General features: G+C 37.1%; 1 protein-coding gene and 1 gene segment (V, D, J or C); both read left to right on the top strand.

The window, feature by feature from the left end:
• LOC142944968 (uncharacterized) overlaps positions 1 to 19,450 on the top strand; it is a 35,812-nt gene that overhangs the window by 1,372 nt on the left and 14,990 nt on the right. The gene's annotated exons all lie outside the window — the stretch shown is intronic.
• Positions 9,616 to 12,313, top strand: LOC142944971 (immunoglobulin heavy constant gamma 2B-like). The segment is given in 4 exon segments: positions 9,616 to 9,915; positions 10,043 to 10,387; positions 10,875 to 11,017; positions 11,880 to 12,313. Coding segments are annotated over 4 exon segments (759 nt in total).

The following is a 19,450-nucleotide window of genomic DNA, read 5'->3' as shown; positions in this document are numbered from 1 at the left end:
TGAAGATGAGCCCAGCAGCACTCAGTACCTCGAGGTCACGAGTCTGAGAGCAGAAGACTCTGCTGTTTACTTCTGTGCTCGACAACACAGTGACTGAAGACAGTGGAGCAGCTGCACAAAAACATCCACTGACAACTAACAGCAAAGTGAACTTAATAAAATTTGTTTTTTTTCTCACCACCTGCTGAAGTACTTTGATTAGAGCTCTATATTATACCATAAACTCATGAGTAAATATTTATTCTCATGATGTTACAGCACTCACAGTTATAGAAAGAATGGAGTTCTCTCATTTGTTAAAGCGAAGTGGATCAAAACATAATTAGAAAGGTGAAATGTCCACAAACCAAAATTGTATATCACAGATGATAATGAAGCACTTTCCATAGATGCCAGTGGATGTTGGTGATCAGAATAAAACTGTAGATTATTAATATTATTGTAGAAGTTCTTATGTGCTGCTCATTATGCTCAAAGTGACGGGTGAGAAAACTTGATACCAAGATAAATTATAAATTAACACATTTAAATAAACCTTGTATGTTAATGGGGCAGATCTCTGAAGTAAAATTGAAATTTTCGTATGATTAGAATGATTATGGATGTAGTGTTACTGATGATAAACCATGTCAGACAGACATGAAAACAGCTGACTTGGAGGACTGACTCATTCATTAAATAATCCAGCTGTCTCCTCCCTGTGAGGAGGAGTCAATGCAAAACTCAGACGTCTTCCAGCTACTTATGTGACTGCAGAGAGGAGGACAGAGAACAGTGGACACACAGTTTAACATGATGGACTATAGGACAGGACTGCTGCTCTTAACTATCTGCTGGGCAGGTGAAGATAGTCACTGATCTTTGTCTTTGATGGCTTTTGTTTTTTTCATCACCTTATTTCACATTTTCTATTCTCTTGACAGGTGTTGATGGTCAGACTCTGACAGAATCTGAACCAGCGATTAAAAGGCCTGGAGAATCACACAGGTTGACTTGTACAGCCTCTGGAGTTAGCTTTAGCAGCTCTTGGATGGCCTGGATCAGACAGGCTCCTGGTAAAGCGCTGGAGTGGATGGCGACCATCGAAAATGACAGTGACCGTATCTTCTACTCTCAGTCAGTCCAAGGCCGGTTTACCATCTCCAGAGACAACAACAGAGAGCAGGTGTATCTGCAGATGAACAGTCTGAAGACGGAAGATTCTGCTGTTTATTATTGTGCTAGAGACTCACAGTGACTGGAGCTGGTTGAGCAGCTGTACAAAATCCTACAATCCTACTCACTGTTATTAGGACAGTAGAAGAAAAGCATTACATATTCTTATATTTATATCATATACTTAATTTATATATTTGTTTTACATGATATGGTTTACTTGCATTATACACATTCCTAAAAACTGTTCCTGAAAAATATTAACATTAAATGCAAAAAACTGAATAAAGTTAACTTGTTCATAAAAGGGCAAAAGACAGCATCACAAAAGTAGGAATTTTTCACTATTTTCATCACATATTGTAATCAACCGTTTCATCAAAACCGTTTCTGACCCCAGACAGCAGAGATCCATAAAGTGGAGGAGAAGTGGAAAGATGACAGCATTTTACTTTATTGTTTGCAACTAAAGGAATCATGTATGGAGATGAATACTTAATTTAGATAAAACTTAATTTTATAAAATAAAGTTATCTGAATATAAATAAAAATGACCTAATCTGTCTATTGGCAGGAATGAACCTGTGTCTTTATTTCTGATCTTTTTCCTTTTTTTCCCCAACGTTTGTATTTTATTTGGCTATAATAGAAATAATATAATAATACTTATTTTTCATATCTGACACAACCACATACATGAATGAAACATATTTTCATCATTACATAAAAGCTTTGGCAAACATAGTTTAATCGAAGCTAAAGGTTTTGTTTTTTTGTATTTTGTCACACAAGTTTCAGTGTCTGAACAGCTGTTTTCCTTCTAAGTCTCCTTGTTTCTCTGTATGTGTGCATCTTCAAACATCTGTAAACACCAAAACCACCAAAAGTATTTTATTCAAACTTGCAAACCAGCAGACTTAACTTTTCATACTATTTACATGATCCTGGCTGCTGTCACTGTATTTCTGTTTACAGTAAATATGGTCAGTAAGTACAGAAAGTGAGCAAATAAATGAAAAATGAAGTACTTACAATGAAGCTGAACTCAAACGTTTGAAGTAAATCATGAATCTGATCATTGTTTGAAATTATACAAGACTTATATACGTAGAATACACATAATACACGTAGGCATTGATAGTTAAAAGCAAAGTTAACGGTTGTTTGATTCTGTAAATACAGGGACATTTTCAAAATGTCCAATTTAGTGTGTAAAGAAATTAAAACATCAAATGTAAAGCAGAGTTGATTTTCAGGCATGAAAACTATAGTTTCACTCTGCAGATATATTAACACTGAACAGACTCTTCTATTGGCTGCAGTTAGACCAGTGTTGATGCTTCATATGTTTGATTATATGCAAACTCAGTGAGCTCCCTTGTTACTTGGCTATAAAAACATCACATCAGGCTGTTAGTGAAGTTCACATCTCGTCAGATCAACATAAACCATGTTCTCTGTAGCTCTGCTGCTGCTGTTGGCAGCTGGATGTGAGTCTCTCTGGATTTCTCAAAATCAACAATTCTGCTTCAATATTTTGTAACAAAACATTTCCTTTTTTTTTAAACAGGTGTGAAGTGTGAACAGTTGACACAGCCAGCCTCTGAGACTGTGCAGCCAGGTCAACGTCTGACCATCACCTGTCAGGTCTCTTATGCTCTTAGCAGCTACCGCACAGCTTGGATCAGACAGCCTGCAGGGAAAGGACTGGAGTGGATTGGAATGAAATATACGGGAGATTCATACTTCAAAGATTCACTGAAGAACAAGTTCAGTATCGACTTAGACACTTCCAGCAAAACAGTGACTCTAACTGGACAGAACATGCAGCCTGAAGACACTGCTGTGTATTACTGTGCCAGAGACCCACAATAACACAAACCATCAGTAGACCTGAACAAAAACCTCTCAGTGCCTGAACACTTGTAACATGAAGCCACCAGAGGAGGAGCCCTCACACCACTAGTGATTTCAACTTCAGCTCTCTGTTACATCAGTTTAAATACTTAAAGGTTACAAGCATTAATACAACATTGTGTATATTTCCTCAAGAAAAACTGAATTACATGTTTATTAATTAAACACTGAACTTTACAAGCAATGAAATACGTTCAGCTGAATTGTCTTCAGGTATTGAGGTAGAAGCTACAAGCCAAAACTCAGCACACAGCTAAAAGGTGTTGGATGTCTGAGTTTCCCTCAAAACAAATGCTTGAAATTTTGTTCCTTTTTAACTCAAAATCTCAACTTGGACAAATAACTTTAGGAGACATGGGATGTTGTTTGCCTCTCAAACCAAGCCTGCAAGGTCTGCACCTCCTGACTTGTAGGTAGTCCACCTTTCTGTGCCTCAGTTGAAGCTTCTCTAAACTCTCTGAATATGAATGATATCATCATCAATGTATTACCGTGGCTTTGATGGATTCTTCCAGCAGTATTCAGAATAAACAAAAGATCCCGTTATTTACATATAAGGCACTGCATGACCTTGCCTCCAGTTACATTTTTGATCTTCCTCTCGACCACTCTGATCCTTAAATCTCTGGCTTTTTCTATCCCCTGCTCCAACTGCAAAACAAAAGGTAATCGCACCTTTGCCGTTTTTGCTTGACAATGTGTTTAAAAAAAAAGCTAAATGAACAAAGTTACATACGGTGAAACAAATGTCCAAAATACTCATTATTAAACAAATGAAAACGGCAAGAAACAGAGAGATGATTATTAAAAAAAACACACAAAACATGGTTAGTGGGAGAAAGCCTTAAATTGAAAATCAGTTTAGAGGAGGGATTGAACAGAGGACACTGTTCCATCAAAAAGGAGGAGTCAATGCAAAAATAAGCTTCCAGCTCTACTTATGGACCCGCTCCCTACCTAGATAGAAATGGCTTTTTCTAAGTTAACAAAACATAACGATTCTTATTTTCAGGTCATTATTAACTAAAGAAAACATGGTTATGCATATTATACTCCATTTCTGTGCATTAATCCCCCTGAATGTTACAAATGGTTCCTTTAATGCAAATTGAATTCAAATATGTCAGACAAACATAAAATCAACTGACTTTGAGGAAACTGAGTCTACACTTTCACCAAACAATAAACTGAGAGCCGAGTGCATTCTAGCTGTCTCCTCCCTGTGAGGAGGAGTCAATGCAAAACTCAGACGTCTTCCAGCTACTTATGTGACTGCAGAGAGGAGGACAGAGAACAGTGGACACATAGTTTGACATGATGGACTATAGGACAGGACTGCTGCTCTTAACTATCTGCTGGGCAGGTGAAGATTTTCACTATTGTTCTATCAATTCTAATTTAGTTAGAAAAATATGTCAACTTTGTGTGTTTGGCTCTGTTCTGATTTAACTGCTTTTCTCTCCAGGTGTTTCCAGTCAGACTCTGACTGAGTCTGAATCGGTGGTAAAGCGCCCTGGAGAATCCCACAGACTGACCTGTACATATGCAGGAATATCAGATGACACAGCTGATATCAGCTGGATCAGACAAGCTGAAGGAAAAGGACTGGAGTGGGTTGCCGACATTTCTGCTCCGAGTGGAAGCACTAAAGCGTATTCCTCGTCAGTCCAGAATCGCTTCACCATTTCCAGAGACAACAACGTGGACCAGGTGTCTCTGCAGATGAACAGTCTGACGACTGAAGACTCTGCTGTTTATTATTGCGCTCGAAAGCCACAGTGATACAGGAAGTCACAGAGCTGTACACAAACTACTGCAGATGCTACTGTATCAGTCACTGATAGAAAGCATTCTGAATCCCCACTGTACAAAACTATTTTTAAAACACCCCATTAATTACAATTTATCTATGATGTTTGCCCATCTTATATTCCTTATCTTAATATAAAATTAATTTAAACCTAATGAACGTTGATGTATAACTCATTTCTAATTGATGAGAAAAATAGATACAATATATTGAGTGATATTGTAAGCGTCGTGGGTGTATGAAAGGGAAAACCCAAAACGTGTTGGACTGATTAATTCCCTTTCATACACCCACGACGCTTACACTTCTTCTCCTGTCACCTTATCCCCATCACATCAAACCTTGTAAACAGCGCCAACTAGTGGTCATATTTGATTATCACAGGATTTCAGTCTTACAATATTGTCTATGAGAGATGATAATGATAAGTGACCACAAACAAAGTGATGAAAGTACACAACAACACATTCAAAATTGGGTTTTGAGGTGAAATGTACAACAGTAATTTTACAACTGTTCACATAATGCAACTGTATATCTGCTTTCTATAGAATTCAAGTTAATTCAATTTATTTGTATAGCAACAAATCAGCCTCAGAGGGCTTTACATTCTGTAGAGCACACAACATCGTCTGTCCCAGGACCCTCGCATCGGAACAAGAAAAACATCCCAAAAAACGCTTAACATGGGAAAAAAAGGAAGAACAGGGGGGAAAATGGAAGGATGGACTAATTAAACTTAGATGAATTCAAAGTTAATTGTCGGCACATAATAGGCAGCTACCTGTCTCGCTGAAAATAACTTGAGGTCATAGAGACATCGTGACGGCCTCTGACCCTCCTTGTGTTTTTATTTCTCTGCAAGTAGAGACGGGCGGCGCCATCTAACTTGAAGGCCGAATCCCGACCTCCATCCTAAAGGCCTAAGCACTAAACCCTCATGTCACCTTTGTGCGCAGCTGTAGTGCTTGAGTAACAAATAACGTTGCCGAATATTCGTCTCCCGTTCGCTTCCATTCAATGCCAGCGAAGTGCCGAATAAAAACGTTCACTTCCGGAGGCAAAGCAATTCACAAATATAGTCAAGATTAAGCGTTACACAGTGAACTGCAGTTTAGGCAATAAAGGATGAGATGGATAGTCCATCTCGTCCTTTATTGCCTCGTCAACCGACAACACATCTTTCTTTTGGTCTCATCCGTTTAGTTTAAAAATGTTTGCAATAATCTGCTGTACATATGGAATGATAAAAAAATGGATTTGATTTTAAGCAGTAAGTAAATGCTACTGACTAACTTGTAAATTCATTTGATAATAATCACAATTTAATGTCAATCACATGTGTTATTACAACAAACAATAAACCTTTTAGTGAATTGTAAATGTCATGGATAAAAAATATGATTATTTAGTTTTTAGTTTTGTTTCATGTTTAATCATTTTGTTGACTGTATTTGCTTCAATCGATATACATTTGGACAATCACATCCCTTCGCCATGTGGACATTATTGTGTGCTCGTGTTAAACAGAAAAGCTTCTGAAGATATTGTTGTTAGAGGCCAACAAACATTTCTTCAGTTTCCTGGTAATTCTAAACATCTCATCTTTAGCCAGACGCTGCACCTCTGGGACCACACCGGAAACCTTCTAGAAACTGTCAGAACTACAAAAGAGACACATTTTACACATTTTATACTCAAATTTAAAAAATGTTTGCAATCTGCAAAAACATAGTCATCATCCTTCCATTCCAGCTTGATATTTTATAAAAAAATAAACATGTTTAAACTTTATAGTTTTGGTGATTTAAAAAAAAAAAAATACCTTCAAACATGAAATGATTTGTTTGTAACAAATATATGAATTGAAATGATCGATGTTTATTTCTTACTATTACTTACATGTTGAGTGAAGCACAATATATCTGTGTGAATATTAGAATGTGTTTAGTTCAAAGCCCAAGCTGTAAGTGTAACAGCTCCTATTATTTCTCAAATATCTTACAAAACATATTAAGTATTTTGAAAAGAAAATTATGTTGTTTTTTTTAACCAAAATAGCATTTCCAAACTATTATAGCAAATGATCATGCTACAGGTTTCTCCAACAACATAATCTGAATATAGGATTTTTCACCCCCATTTAGTGGGTTGGTGTATCAATATACACTATAAAAAGTGTTTTTGTTGAACAAATGTCCTTTGAGTGTTTGTTCATTTAAATTTTTCAGATTGAAATACATACGTAAACCATGTCATGGTAAACTGACAAACAAAATTGGATTAAAAACAATAACAAACTGATTAAAACATTTGTAAAATGCAAAATGCTAATTAGGAATCTTACATCCTTCAATATAGTTTTGCTGATTAGAATATAAGTGTTGTTGTATTCTTACCCGCTGCTGACCATGCGTCTCCTCTCCAGTGCAGGAAACTGTGGTTTTTGTTTTTGTCGTAGGGTTTATCACAGTGATGGGCTGGGGTGGGGGGCACTGAGATATAGATCCATACAAAAACCTGAGAGCAAAAACTTCACACTCTCCCATTCTCATGATGATTAATGAACAGGGCAGACTAGTTCTCATTGGAATATCAAGTATTTATCACTTTAATAAGGAGATTAGTAATTAAAAGTTAGTTAATAAGTAGATTAAAGTCACAGTTTGTTCACAGACGTAAATGTCATCTTCCAGTAAAATAACTTTTACAACTGATTGAGAATCAGCGAAAAAATAAAAACTCTCAGGATTCTATCATGGCATTATTCTGAGCAGGATTTCTGTGTATTTCAGGCACTTAATGAGGATTTAATGCATTTTTCTGGTACGTCAGGTTTTTGTTCAAGCAGTGAGTTGAGATGTAACACTGTGATGCTTTTGACTACTGGGGAAAGGGGACTGAAGTCACAGTATCGTCAGGTAAGTCACATTTAAACATTATATTTTCATTGCGAAGATTATTTACATTTATTTTAATTGGTTATTGGTAGTAGAGGAGTTTAATTCATGGTCTTATTCAGGTTTAAATTGATGTTGGACAAACTAGAGAGCAGGCAGATGTTTCTAACGCAGCCGTTTCTTAGAAAGCATTTTTAAAAGTAATTCTCTGAATGCAAGTGAGGGTTTGAGCTGATCTTAGAATTTATTCAGATGGATTATAATTGCGGCTGATGAATGTTTGCCTCATTGTATTCACATTATCCAATTTATTTTCTATTACCATTTTGTACTATTAATTATACTGTTTTACAGTTTTGAAATAGGAATATGGTATTTATATATATATATATATATATATATATATATATATATATATATATATATATACACATAGCTATAAGATAAACCTGACTTTGTTCCTTCAAAATAGTTTGTGAAATGCTCAAATCCATCAACAATAAGCTGCATTTTGATTATTTACTGATAATCTTCTGATTTTGTAGTTACAGTCTTTACATGGTTATAACGATAACCAAAAGCATTTCCAACAATATACCCAAAGTGTTCAGTATTAAATAAATGAATAGGTCCTTATGAGAATAGGTTGCAATAATTGAATAATATAAAAATATGACATAATATTTCATAGAGCTCCGTGGTTATTTTATATATTTAGTTATTTGTATGATTATAAATTTCATATCATCTTTTAACACCAAACACTTTGGGTCTCGCCGACTCTGTCCCCTTTGTCTGGTGTAACTCTGGGACTAAAGATAAATGGTTGGGTTGCGAACAGCTTCTACCCAAAGAGTATCGGACCAATGCAAGACATGGCAACAAATGTTTTAAATTGATTAAATGTATCACAAAACAGTGCAGTAATACATACAAGTACATATTGTACAAACTCAGATCCAGTATGTTTACATCTGTGTGCTGAACAGATATGCAAAAATACTCAATAGGACATTCTTTATCCAGAAGTATTATTCATTAAAATACCCAGATTCACTTTTAGACACGCAAATGATTATCCGTGTATATTTATTTGACTTATATGTTTTGACACTTTCACAGAAACACCAGCAGCACCAGCTGCACCAACTCTGTTCCCTTTGGTTATGTGTGAATCTGCGGGTGCACAGATAATCACTGTTGGTTGTCTTGCACACGACTTCTACCCAAAGAAGAGTCTTACTTTCGAGTGGACCGATGCCAGTGGGCCCATCCTGACTTCTGCGCAATATCCTCCAACTGAGATAGGCAACAAATATACAGAAGTCAGTTTGCTCAAAGTATCAAATTCTGACTGGAATTCAAAGAAATTCAAATGTTCTGTGACTCACCAAGGACGCACCAAAATCGTCAAATTGGAAAAAAGTATGGTTCCCTTACTGTATTTCTATGAGTACACATTATCTTGTCAATCTTATTTTATTCAGAAACTGTTCTGTAATAATATCCGTTTGTCATGTTTGATCTAATCTGTCTGGTATTTTACATTCACATTTGAAATGAATTATTACAGACTGATCTCTATTTCTGCTCCTTCCTCCACATGCTTAGAGGCCTCTCCTCCTCCTCCTCCTCCTCCTCCTCCTCCTCCTCCTCCTCCTCCTCCTCCTCCTCCTCCTCCTCCTCCTCCTCCTCCTCCTCCTCCTCCTCCTCCTCCTCCTCCTCCTCCTCCTCCTCCTCCTCCTCCTCCTCCTCCTCCTCCTCCTCCTCCTCCTCCTCCTCCTCCTCCTCCTCCTCCTCCTCCTCCTCCTCCTCCTCCTCCTCCTCCTCCTCCTCCTCCTCCTCCTCCTCCTCCTCCTGTTAAAGCTGATATCACAATGACACTGAAACCTACGAGTAGTGCCAACGACATTTTCAACAACAACCAGGCAAAGTTTGAGTGTACAATTACTGGACAGGACCAGATCACTTGGCAAATTGATGGACAAACTGTGGCCGGCATCAGCTCTCCAACAACAAACTCCGGAAACAAAACCAGCACGTTGACTCTTACTCGCACTGAGTGGCAGGGAGCCAAGAATGTGCGCTGTTCTGCCAATAGTGTTACTGAAGATCTGACTATCCACAATGCAGGTATGTAACTAAGTGATGGAGACTGAGTAGTAGAGCAGTAATCTGTAAGTCTGGGAGACCACACACACAATGCTATCATTATCTAAGTATAGCAAAAGCAAAGCTTAAATATGAACCTCTCTTTCAGGTGGGATTGAGCCAAAAGTAACTGTCCACATCCTCACAGAGGAAGACATCAGCACAGGAGGCTCAGCTGAGGTCACGCTGGTGTGTCTGGTGTCTAGTTCTGTGCGGCAGGACTACTTCATCGGCTGGTTAGAACATAGCGGAGAAAACGTCAGCATCTATAAAGATGGCATCAACTTCCTCCCTCAGGAGACCAAAGGCGGCTTCTCAGTTACAAGTATTTACAACACCACGAAGGAAAAGTGGGACAATTCCGACATGTTCTCCTGCAACGTCTGGGCTGCTGGCAGCAAAAGGTTGATGAAATCCAGAAACGTGTCTAATGCCCACAATGGCTCGAAGGAATGTAAGAAATAATAGATTCAGCTTTAAATGTGGCATTTTGTGCTCATGTGCTGTCATGTCTGTGTGTACTCTCTGTCACGGAAACCTGTCTTTGTGATTGTAAAAATAACAGTCAATTTGACGATTTACTTGTGTTTGTCATCATATTGTGTTTTAATCTGTCTTTGTCGTATTGTCTAACAACGTGATAAGTGTGCTGACTGTTTCAAATAAATGTTGCATGAAGAAACTTTTGTTACATGTTCACGCATGACTTCAATATTTTAAAACAAACGTATGAGTTTTCAGTGATACCTAGTATGCACTGTTCCACTGTTCAGATGGATTAACGTCCACACAACATATGATAATAACGCTTGATTCCAGTTGATGAGCACTATTCAAGAGAGAAAAGGGCATCTACGCGTTATCTTAATAAGACGTTAACATACACACAGACACACACATCTAACCCGCCTATACCTTCCTCTTCTTACATTCTATTCCAGCTGTAAATCTGCCTCTTGCTATGAGCTGCACAGATGATGGCATTGAGGAGGATGAGTACAGCAGCCTGTGGTCCACAACCTCCTCCTTCATATTCCTCTTCATATCCTCTCTCCTTTATAGCATGATATTCAGCCTGGTCAAGGTAAACATGCAGGCTTTCAGCTGCACGAAGGACTTAAGACTGATTACGATGTAATACAGGATTCATACATTCACTGAAAATGAGTTTAACCAAGTATGTTACAAGTTATAAAATAAAGCCCGGGCATGGAAATAATAAAATAGGCTACACATAATGGCAAGAACATTTGGACCTACTGGTCTTTGAATAGTTTATCTGTGGGTGTGATAGCTTGTAGATTTTAATGTAAAAGTTATTAAAGTGCACATGATCCTGAAAAGGGAGACCATTGTAATGAAAATGATTGCATCCATTAGGCTTAATGAAATTAGACAAAAGAGACAAAACAATATAAATGTAATTGATCATCAGCAATATCTGATTTGTTAATGGACACCAAATCATTCTTTCTGACTGGTGAATTGCTCTATCTGGCAATAACAAACCTGTGACATTACAGGTTTGTTGTGTGGATTTTGATAGACACAATTACATAGTAAAGTGGTGTAAAAGTGCATCACTTTCAGTGAACAGAGTTTATTTGCGTGTCCAACCAGCACCAGTGCCTGATCAGCATCTAGCAGCAGCAGAGTGAAGAGCCTCACCAGCCACAGAAAATCTTTCTAAGCCGCATCATACCACACAGATGCCATCTTTAGGTGCAGATATTATAATTGTTACAGAGCAGACTTGCCCTGCAGAACATTTGATGGCTAAAGCTCTACAGTAGTGAAGACAAAGAGATCAGTTCAGTGTCCATTCTCCAGCTGGATGAATCTCTTGATTGAAGTAATCAATCACACTTTACCACTGATTAATAATCTGTATTTGAGCAGTCAATATAATATTATATATATTATTTTTTATTGTTTGTTTTTTCCAGATGAAGAAACCATAAAATGAGATGGATGCAAAGCATGGACGACAGGTCTTCATTTGTTTTCTGACTTTTATATCTAGTTTAAAAAACATTTACATGAGTGCTAAATTAAATGATTGTCGTATATATTGATTAACTAAGTCACTGACAATGGATTTCTCTGTAACCTATAGAAAAATGATGGTACAAATATAATTCCTAGTCATTTAGATGAATAGATTTTCATTTGCTACTGTAGTTGCATTATGAATAGAACAGCTATTGATTACTTTTCTTGAAGACTTTTAGTGTCAATAAAATGTGTTGGTAAAGCATTATTAACTTTCATCGACACATAAATATCAAATTGCACTGTTGAGATAAATATATTCTGTATTATGCATTTTTTTTTTTGTTTGAATATATATATATATATATATAAACTTTTCATGTTTGTTCATCGTGTTGATCATATTTGCTTTCATCTTTAATTCAATAGATATAATACGGACAGCCACATAATTAAATATATTAAAGAGAGCATGAATATGAGCGATAGTGTGCTCGTGATAAACATGAAAGGCTTTTGAGGATTTTGTCGAAACACTGAGCTAATGTAAGAGCATTTAAAAAAATAACACCACATCAAGTCAGCATACCAGACACGTCTGTTATCAGTTAAGCTCTGAAGGTCGATCCGTTTCCTGGCATTTCTAAACATATCATCTTTAGAGAGTTACTCCTCCCCCCCCCCCCTCTTTCTGCACCTCAGGGACCACACCTGTAGTAGTGAAACTTTGTGGAAACGGTCAGAGCTACAAATAAACTTCCTCGAAACAAGACACCCATCTTTCACTGCACATATTTGCATACCAGCATATATCCTGGCATGAAGTGGCTGACATTCATACTGCAGACACACCACAGACAAAGGCAACGCGGAGAATCTGTGAAATACCATGAAGTAGCAGCATAAATTGACAGAGATATCAAATACAGAATTTTATAAACAACATAAAAGTAAATGCAGGACCTGCAGGGTATTAATTAGCAGATACAGTATATTTCTGTATTACGTTGCTTGTTTGGCTGTGTAGTGCAGAGTTGTAAGTTCATGTTTGATATAGAGATGGATCATTTCATAGTGTTCTCTTTGGTATCTAGAACATCATGGCAGCACACAGCAAAAGGAGCTGGAAGCTTGAGATCGTGTGTGATGAGTGTGGCCTTGTAACTTGCTTTTAGTTCTGTATTGAGAGCGTCTCTCATTGCCACAGCTTGACTGACTGGGGTATTATGAGAAGATGCAGAGTCTACCAATAACTTACATGGCAGTTAAAATATGATTCCTGATGGTAAATCTCCTCAAAATCATCACCAGGAGCATTGACAGCATCCTCAGCAGATCAAGCTAACCAGAATATGGATGACGGTGCTGCTTGTGTGTGTTTCCCTCTAATTCATTCTCACATAGGTGACTGTGAATCATTATTCCTTTATGTTTCTTGCTGGTCCCTGATTTGTTGCACACGGGATTAAGCGCTCAAAATTGTGGGTGCACTTTACCGGAATGCAGATACAATACCATATACATATACCAATATTTTGCACAGCTTGAACTACAACTTCTTCTAATCTATGTATTAATTCTTCACAATTAGGTTATTTGTCAGTTAATAATTCAACATGTGTACTATCTGTTCCTCAGACTCACTACTTGAGTCATCGCTACCAGCTGAACACTTTCAATTGTCGTAAAACATTTCAAAGCGTCAGCTTGTTGATGTGCTGGAGGGACATCATCGGTGTACAGCCAGCTGGTTAACAGAAGTCAGAAAAGTGAGTGAAGACTGCCATCTTGTGGAGAGATTCTGTAAGGACATGGAAAGGTGGCGATTTGGAACACATAACCCTTCCACTCAATGTGCTTCTATTAAGTTACGATAAATATAAGTACTAAAGAGGGTGTATTTGTGCAAAAAAACAATACAAAGTATTGTCCTCTTCTATTTGTAAAACAATCTCTCTTTCTCTAAACCTATTCAGTGGGAAACTTTCTGTTTTCCTGAGAAAGTAAAAAAACAACATTCGGCCTCTTGCAGGTGTGGTAAGATTTTGGTAAGTGCTTGAGTCACTGTGGTGACTGCTAGCTGGAGTTATGGCACAGTGTGACACACCGTAACAAAAACCAGAGACTCGTCTGTCTTCTTAACCCCAGCCCTCCATTTACCAAACTGAGTCAGCGCATACAATGTCAGTTATATAGTCTAATTCAAGTCAACACAACTGCAATATGACGTTAAAGGTTTGTTGACCCTGAGACACTGCTGATTCAACTCTGTGGTAGTTTACGAAGCAATATTCGTGGTGCTGTACTTCATTACACTGAGAAGTGTTTCCAATATTCTGTCCCCCGCGTGTATTTATGCACGTAGGATTTTATATATTTATAATGAAATATTATTTTCCCCATCTCTTGAAATTGTTCGGTAGTTTAATGAAAACATTTTAAACAGTTTTTACACATTCACATTCTGGGACCAGATTAAATGTACATGTGTATGAATATTTTAACTAAAAGCCATGAAAATTAAGTTAAATATTTCCTTTGTAATTTTAGTTGTCATTGAAAAGTATCAGTACAGTAAAAAGGTGGGCTGCCATCAAACGTACAAAATATTACAAAACCCCATGAATACCGTACAATGTCTTTGCTGATACTCCAAAGAAGCGCACACGCGCACACACACACACACACACACACACACACACACACACACACACACACACACACACTAAAGTTACTGAAAGACTTTCATCATTGGCACATGTATAAAAAATCCATCTAATTAGTCCTGCCATTGAACAAAGTTATTGCATAATAACAGAAAACAAGTACAATGATCATAATCCCGCAAAAGCTGTTTTACTTGAATATTCAATTTTAAAAACAGCTGTTATATTGTGTATTTCAGAGAAGGCTACACAGCTACACTGTGGCACAGGTTTTTGCCTTGTGATGTTTCATTGTGTATCTGGGTACCCACAGTGATTCACACCGTTACAAAAACCTCTAAAGAGATGCAAAGGTCTGTGTACTGTAAATGAAAGCTGCATGTGAACACTCATAGGAAGCTGTGGCTTCTAACTGAAATTCTCAATGTGCAGAACTTTCAAGACTTAATAAATGACAGGGCAGTGTTTGCATATCACTCATACAGTACTCCCTTGTAGCACCCAACCTACAAAAAATATATTGGGTATGAAATATGCATCATCATGTCAGAGCCTATTTTCTTTGTTTTATGCTACAGCGCTTTTGTTTCTCATTCAAATCACATGGATGTCATTTGTCCATTTTTGCAGTTTTACCACACAATGTATAAATGTACTTGTTTTATTCCTGTAAAACTACCACTCCTAAAAATATATATATATATATATATTTTTTTTTTTTTAAATAAATTATCAGGAAACCTTTGCAGAGCTGATTCCTTCCACATGATTAGACAACATTACTAAATGATTTATTTTTAAAAACTCTCTTGGTTAAGGTAAACACATTTGTGTGCCATGCAGCCAGTGTGCAGGGTGGAGTTTTTGTATGGAGTTACATCACAGTGCAGTATAACAACCACAGTGATAAATCATGTGACAAAAACGTCCTTCCACTGAGAAGGAGATGTAGTGTTCATACGGAAAACAAGTAGGTGACACAATCGTCCAACAAAACTTTCTAATGAAAAGCAGAGATGTAGAAATATCGACAATAATGTGGTCTGACACAAATGGATGTATCAGGCAACAGGGGCTTAGAAGTAGTATGTTTCAATATAGAAAGCTAAAACTGCACTACATCAGGTTTTTGTATGAGCATGTGGCACTGTGTATGGGATGGGAACCACAGTGATATGTGGTAATACAAAAACCTGTCCTGTAGTGAAGCCCAAAGTCACTGAGCCTAAAAAAAAAAAGATAATTACCCAAAAATAAGTCAACCCTGAAGAAAAAGTATACTCAATGGACTAGTGGGAGGGTAAAAAAAATCAAATTTTTTTCGGTTTTATCCTGTAACAACAGAAAAAAAATCTGGAAACGGTTGACTTAATCCATGATCTTAAATGTTTTATTAGGCTTCGTCATTATCATCATTGAGTTGGACTTTTTGTACAACATTATCAAATAAATAAGTAAATAATTAAAAAACATCCTCTGGGAACTTTTGCACCGGAGATTCCTTTTAAATTAGTAAACATTAGTAATACTTGTTAAACTAATATGAAAAACACTATACTCAAAGTACAGTATAGCAGCATTAGCGTGTTAAGATAGCCGGCGTCCTGGTTGGAGTTTTTGTATGGCGTTATACCACAGTGCATTATAGCGGCTCTGGCAGCCACAGTGATACATCATGTGACAAAAACCTCCTTCTGCTAAGAAGGAGAAGCTTTGCATGGTGCTGATAAACAAGTCAGAAGATAAACTCTTGCTAGGAAAAACAAAAATGTTTATAGACTGACAATAATGCAAATTTACACAAAGGATTGTGTTAGGTTTCCTTAGCAGACAGGGGATCATGTATATTCACAAAGAAAAAACTAAATCAACAACTATTAGATGTCAATTGGTATAAATACCAATTGACATCTAATAGTTCTACTTTTCTACTGAAAGGTACTGAAATATACTGAAATATAGTGCATACTTATTCAAGGACATAATACTGACCACGTATGTTTCATGATTGCCCCTGCTGAGTACATACAGTACACAAACTAGCAAAGCACCATATCAGGCAATGGTTTTTGTATGAGTATGTGGCACTGTGTATCTGGGGGACACCACAGTGATATATGGTAATACAAAAACCTGGTCTGAACTGAACTGAGGCACAAAGTCACTGTGTCTCAGGAAAAAGAGGAGATCAGATCATTTCCACAATGACTAGACTCTGAAGAAAGGTATCAATGGACTGGTGGAAGGATAAATGGCCTTCATTTGAATTTTCTTTCAGTTTTAGCCTCATAATATATTTCACATACTGAAACACTGACTACTTACAGTTAATTTGATGATCTTTTTTTAACACATATTTTTAAATTGCGGTTCTATACTAAGACACACAGTGTTGAACTAAAGATGACAACTTATTGTGTTGGATCACCCAAACTTTGGATGATATGCCTGAAAACATATACTGGGAATAATGCATCATCCTGTCAGAGCCTACAGTCTTGTTTTATGCTTCAGGAGATATTTCTCATTCAAATTTCGGGAGACATTATATGTCCATTATTTTACTGCACAATGTAGATCAATAACAATATTTATATGCATTTGTTTTATTGTATCACTATTCTATTAACTTTTGCACTGCAGATTCCTTTCCCATGATTAAACCTTCATTTTACTTATTAACTGATATGAAAAACACTACGGTAAATTAGTTTGTCAAGACAGCCAGTGTGCAGGGTGGAGTTTTTGTGTGGCGTTATATCACTGTGCAATATAGCAACCACAGTGATACATCATGTGACAAAAACCTCCTTCCCCTGAGAAGGAAACGCTGTGAATGATACAGATAAGTGCCGCTATCCACCAATTGTGTCTGCAGCGACCACGTTTGAGTGAATGAATACAACCCTGGGCTGTAAAGCCTCATCAAACAGACTTCATTCAAAGTCCATTCAAGCAGCAATGTATGCAACCAACTGGCTCAAAGATGATGTACAATACACTTCACACAATCTTGCCAAAAACAAAATTAAACTCACTGAGCTGTCCGCAAAGTTGCAGCGCTGTACAACAGTGTGTGTACCGGTAGTTCTGTTAGCGGTTAGTCCACAAACCGTTCAAAACAAAACAGTAAAAGTGAGCCAACTGTTTTCCCCCCACCATGTATCTGGCTGCAAAGAAGTGGCTGAAAGTTACGCTTTCTGTTAGCCGTTAGCTAAACACGCCCTCCATTCCACTAGCTGTTAGCCAAACACACTGTCCACAACACTAAAAATGAAAAACGTTTTGGGCCGGTTAAGAGCAGTGAGTGAGGCATCAGCGGGCAGTCAATGTCAGTATGAAACAGGCAAAACTGTGCATCACCTCAACGACGAGAGGTCTTTGACATTAAATATTATGCAGTTTGCTGCAGCGGCGAGATTAGCTGTGGACAGACACAGAGGTGCACAGTCACTCACAGACACACACACACGCGCGCGCAAGCGATCCCATGATTGTCCTGGCCGAGACTTGAATAACAATAATTAATATGAATATTAATGGTACTATTATTATTTCCTTTATTTTTTTTAAACATCATGAGTAAACCTTAACATTTCTTGTTAAACTAATATGAAAAACACAGATAATGTAACAGCATTTGTGTGTCGCGATAGCCAGTGTGCAGGGTGGAGTTTTTGTATGGAGTTTAATCACAGTGCCGGATATAGCAGCGGCACAGTGATACATCATGTGACAAAAACCTCCGACCACTGAGAAGGAAACGCTGCGGATACAGAAAACAAGTCCGAAAGTGAGACTGATTTCTGCTGCCTGTACGTATCCGATAAGACTCTTCTTAGGAAAATGTTTAAAGACTGAAAATAATGTAATATCATGAGCTAAAAAGTTATATCTTTTCCACAGGGGATCGATCAGGTTAATATTCAAAAAGTATAAAAAATATCGGTGATAATTAGGTAATTAAAAATAAATTTGGTAAAATTACAAATATAATGGAGCAAAAGTGGGATGTTTTTTCATGATTTCATAGTTCTACTGTAGAAAGTAAGAAATATAGTGTACAACGAGTACAACATTCTGACCATGAACCATATCAGGCAAAGGTTTTTGTTAGAGTATCTAGCACTGTGTATATATGGGGGGGTGGCACAGTGATATATGGTAATACAAAAACCTGTCCGGAACTGAGTCACTAACTCACTGTGCCAAAAGAAAAAAGGACAAATTGACAAGACCAGGCCGTTTTCCAAACTTATTAGAAACTGAAGAAATATAATATCCAATGGAACGGTGGAAGGGTACATGTTTGTTTTTCAGTTTTATCCTTCTTTCTTATGCTCAAGCAAAGATAATTCCACATACGGAAAAAACAACAGAGTAATGTGTCTCATTCACATCAGGTGGATGTCATTTGTCCGTAGTTTTACTGCACTATGTATAGCAATAACACTATTGCTATGTGTTTGTTTCATTGTATATTATCTTATTTGTGAAGCTCTTTTTTTTTTGAGTGTCAGTGTCAGGTAGTTTCCCAAAATCACTACTCTGAAGAAAAGAAATGTTAAGTGGACTAGTGGAATATTAAATTAATGGGGAAATGCATGTTTTTCAGTTTTACCCTTCATTCTGACAAACAATCATAAAAACACAGATCTGTGACTACTTTGATGTCAGGCTTATTAAAGTATGTTTTAAATGTGAGATATTGGACACAAGTTAAGGATTTGCTACCCATCATTTTAAGATTACATCTATACAAACACACATGTTGTTAAATGAAATAGAGATGCTGTCAAAAGAGAAATGAAAATGTCTGCACATTTTTGACTTGTGGTCATCAACATCCTTACTGGTTA

Source organism: Anarhichas minor, unplaced genomic scaffold, assembly GCF_050575085.1.
Source record: "Anarhichas minor isolate MPS153535 unplaced genomic scaffold, ASM5057508v1 ptg000007l, whole genome shotgun sequence".
Lineage (NCBI taxonomy): Eukaryota > Metazoa > Chordata > Actinopteri > Perciformes > Anarhichadidae > Anarhichas > Anarhichas minor.
The sequence above is the reverse complement of the archived record's forward strand: the minus strand, read 5'-3'. Positions and strand labels throughout refer to the sequence as shown.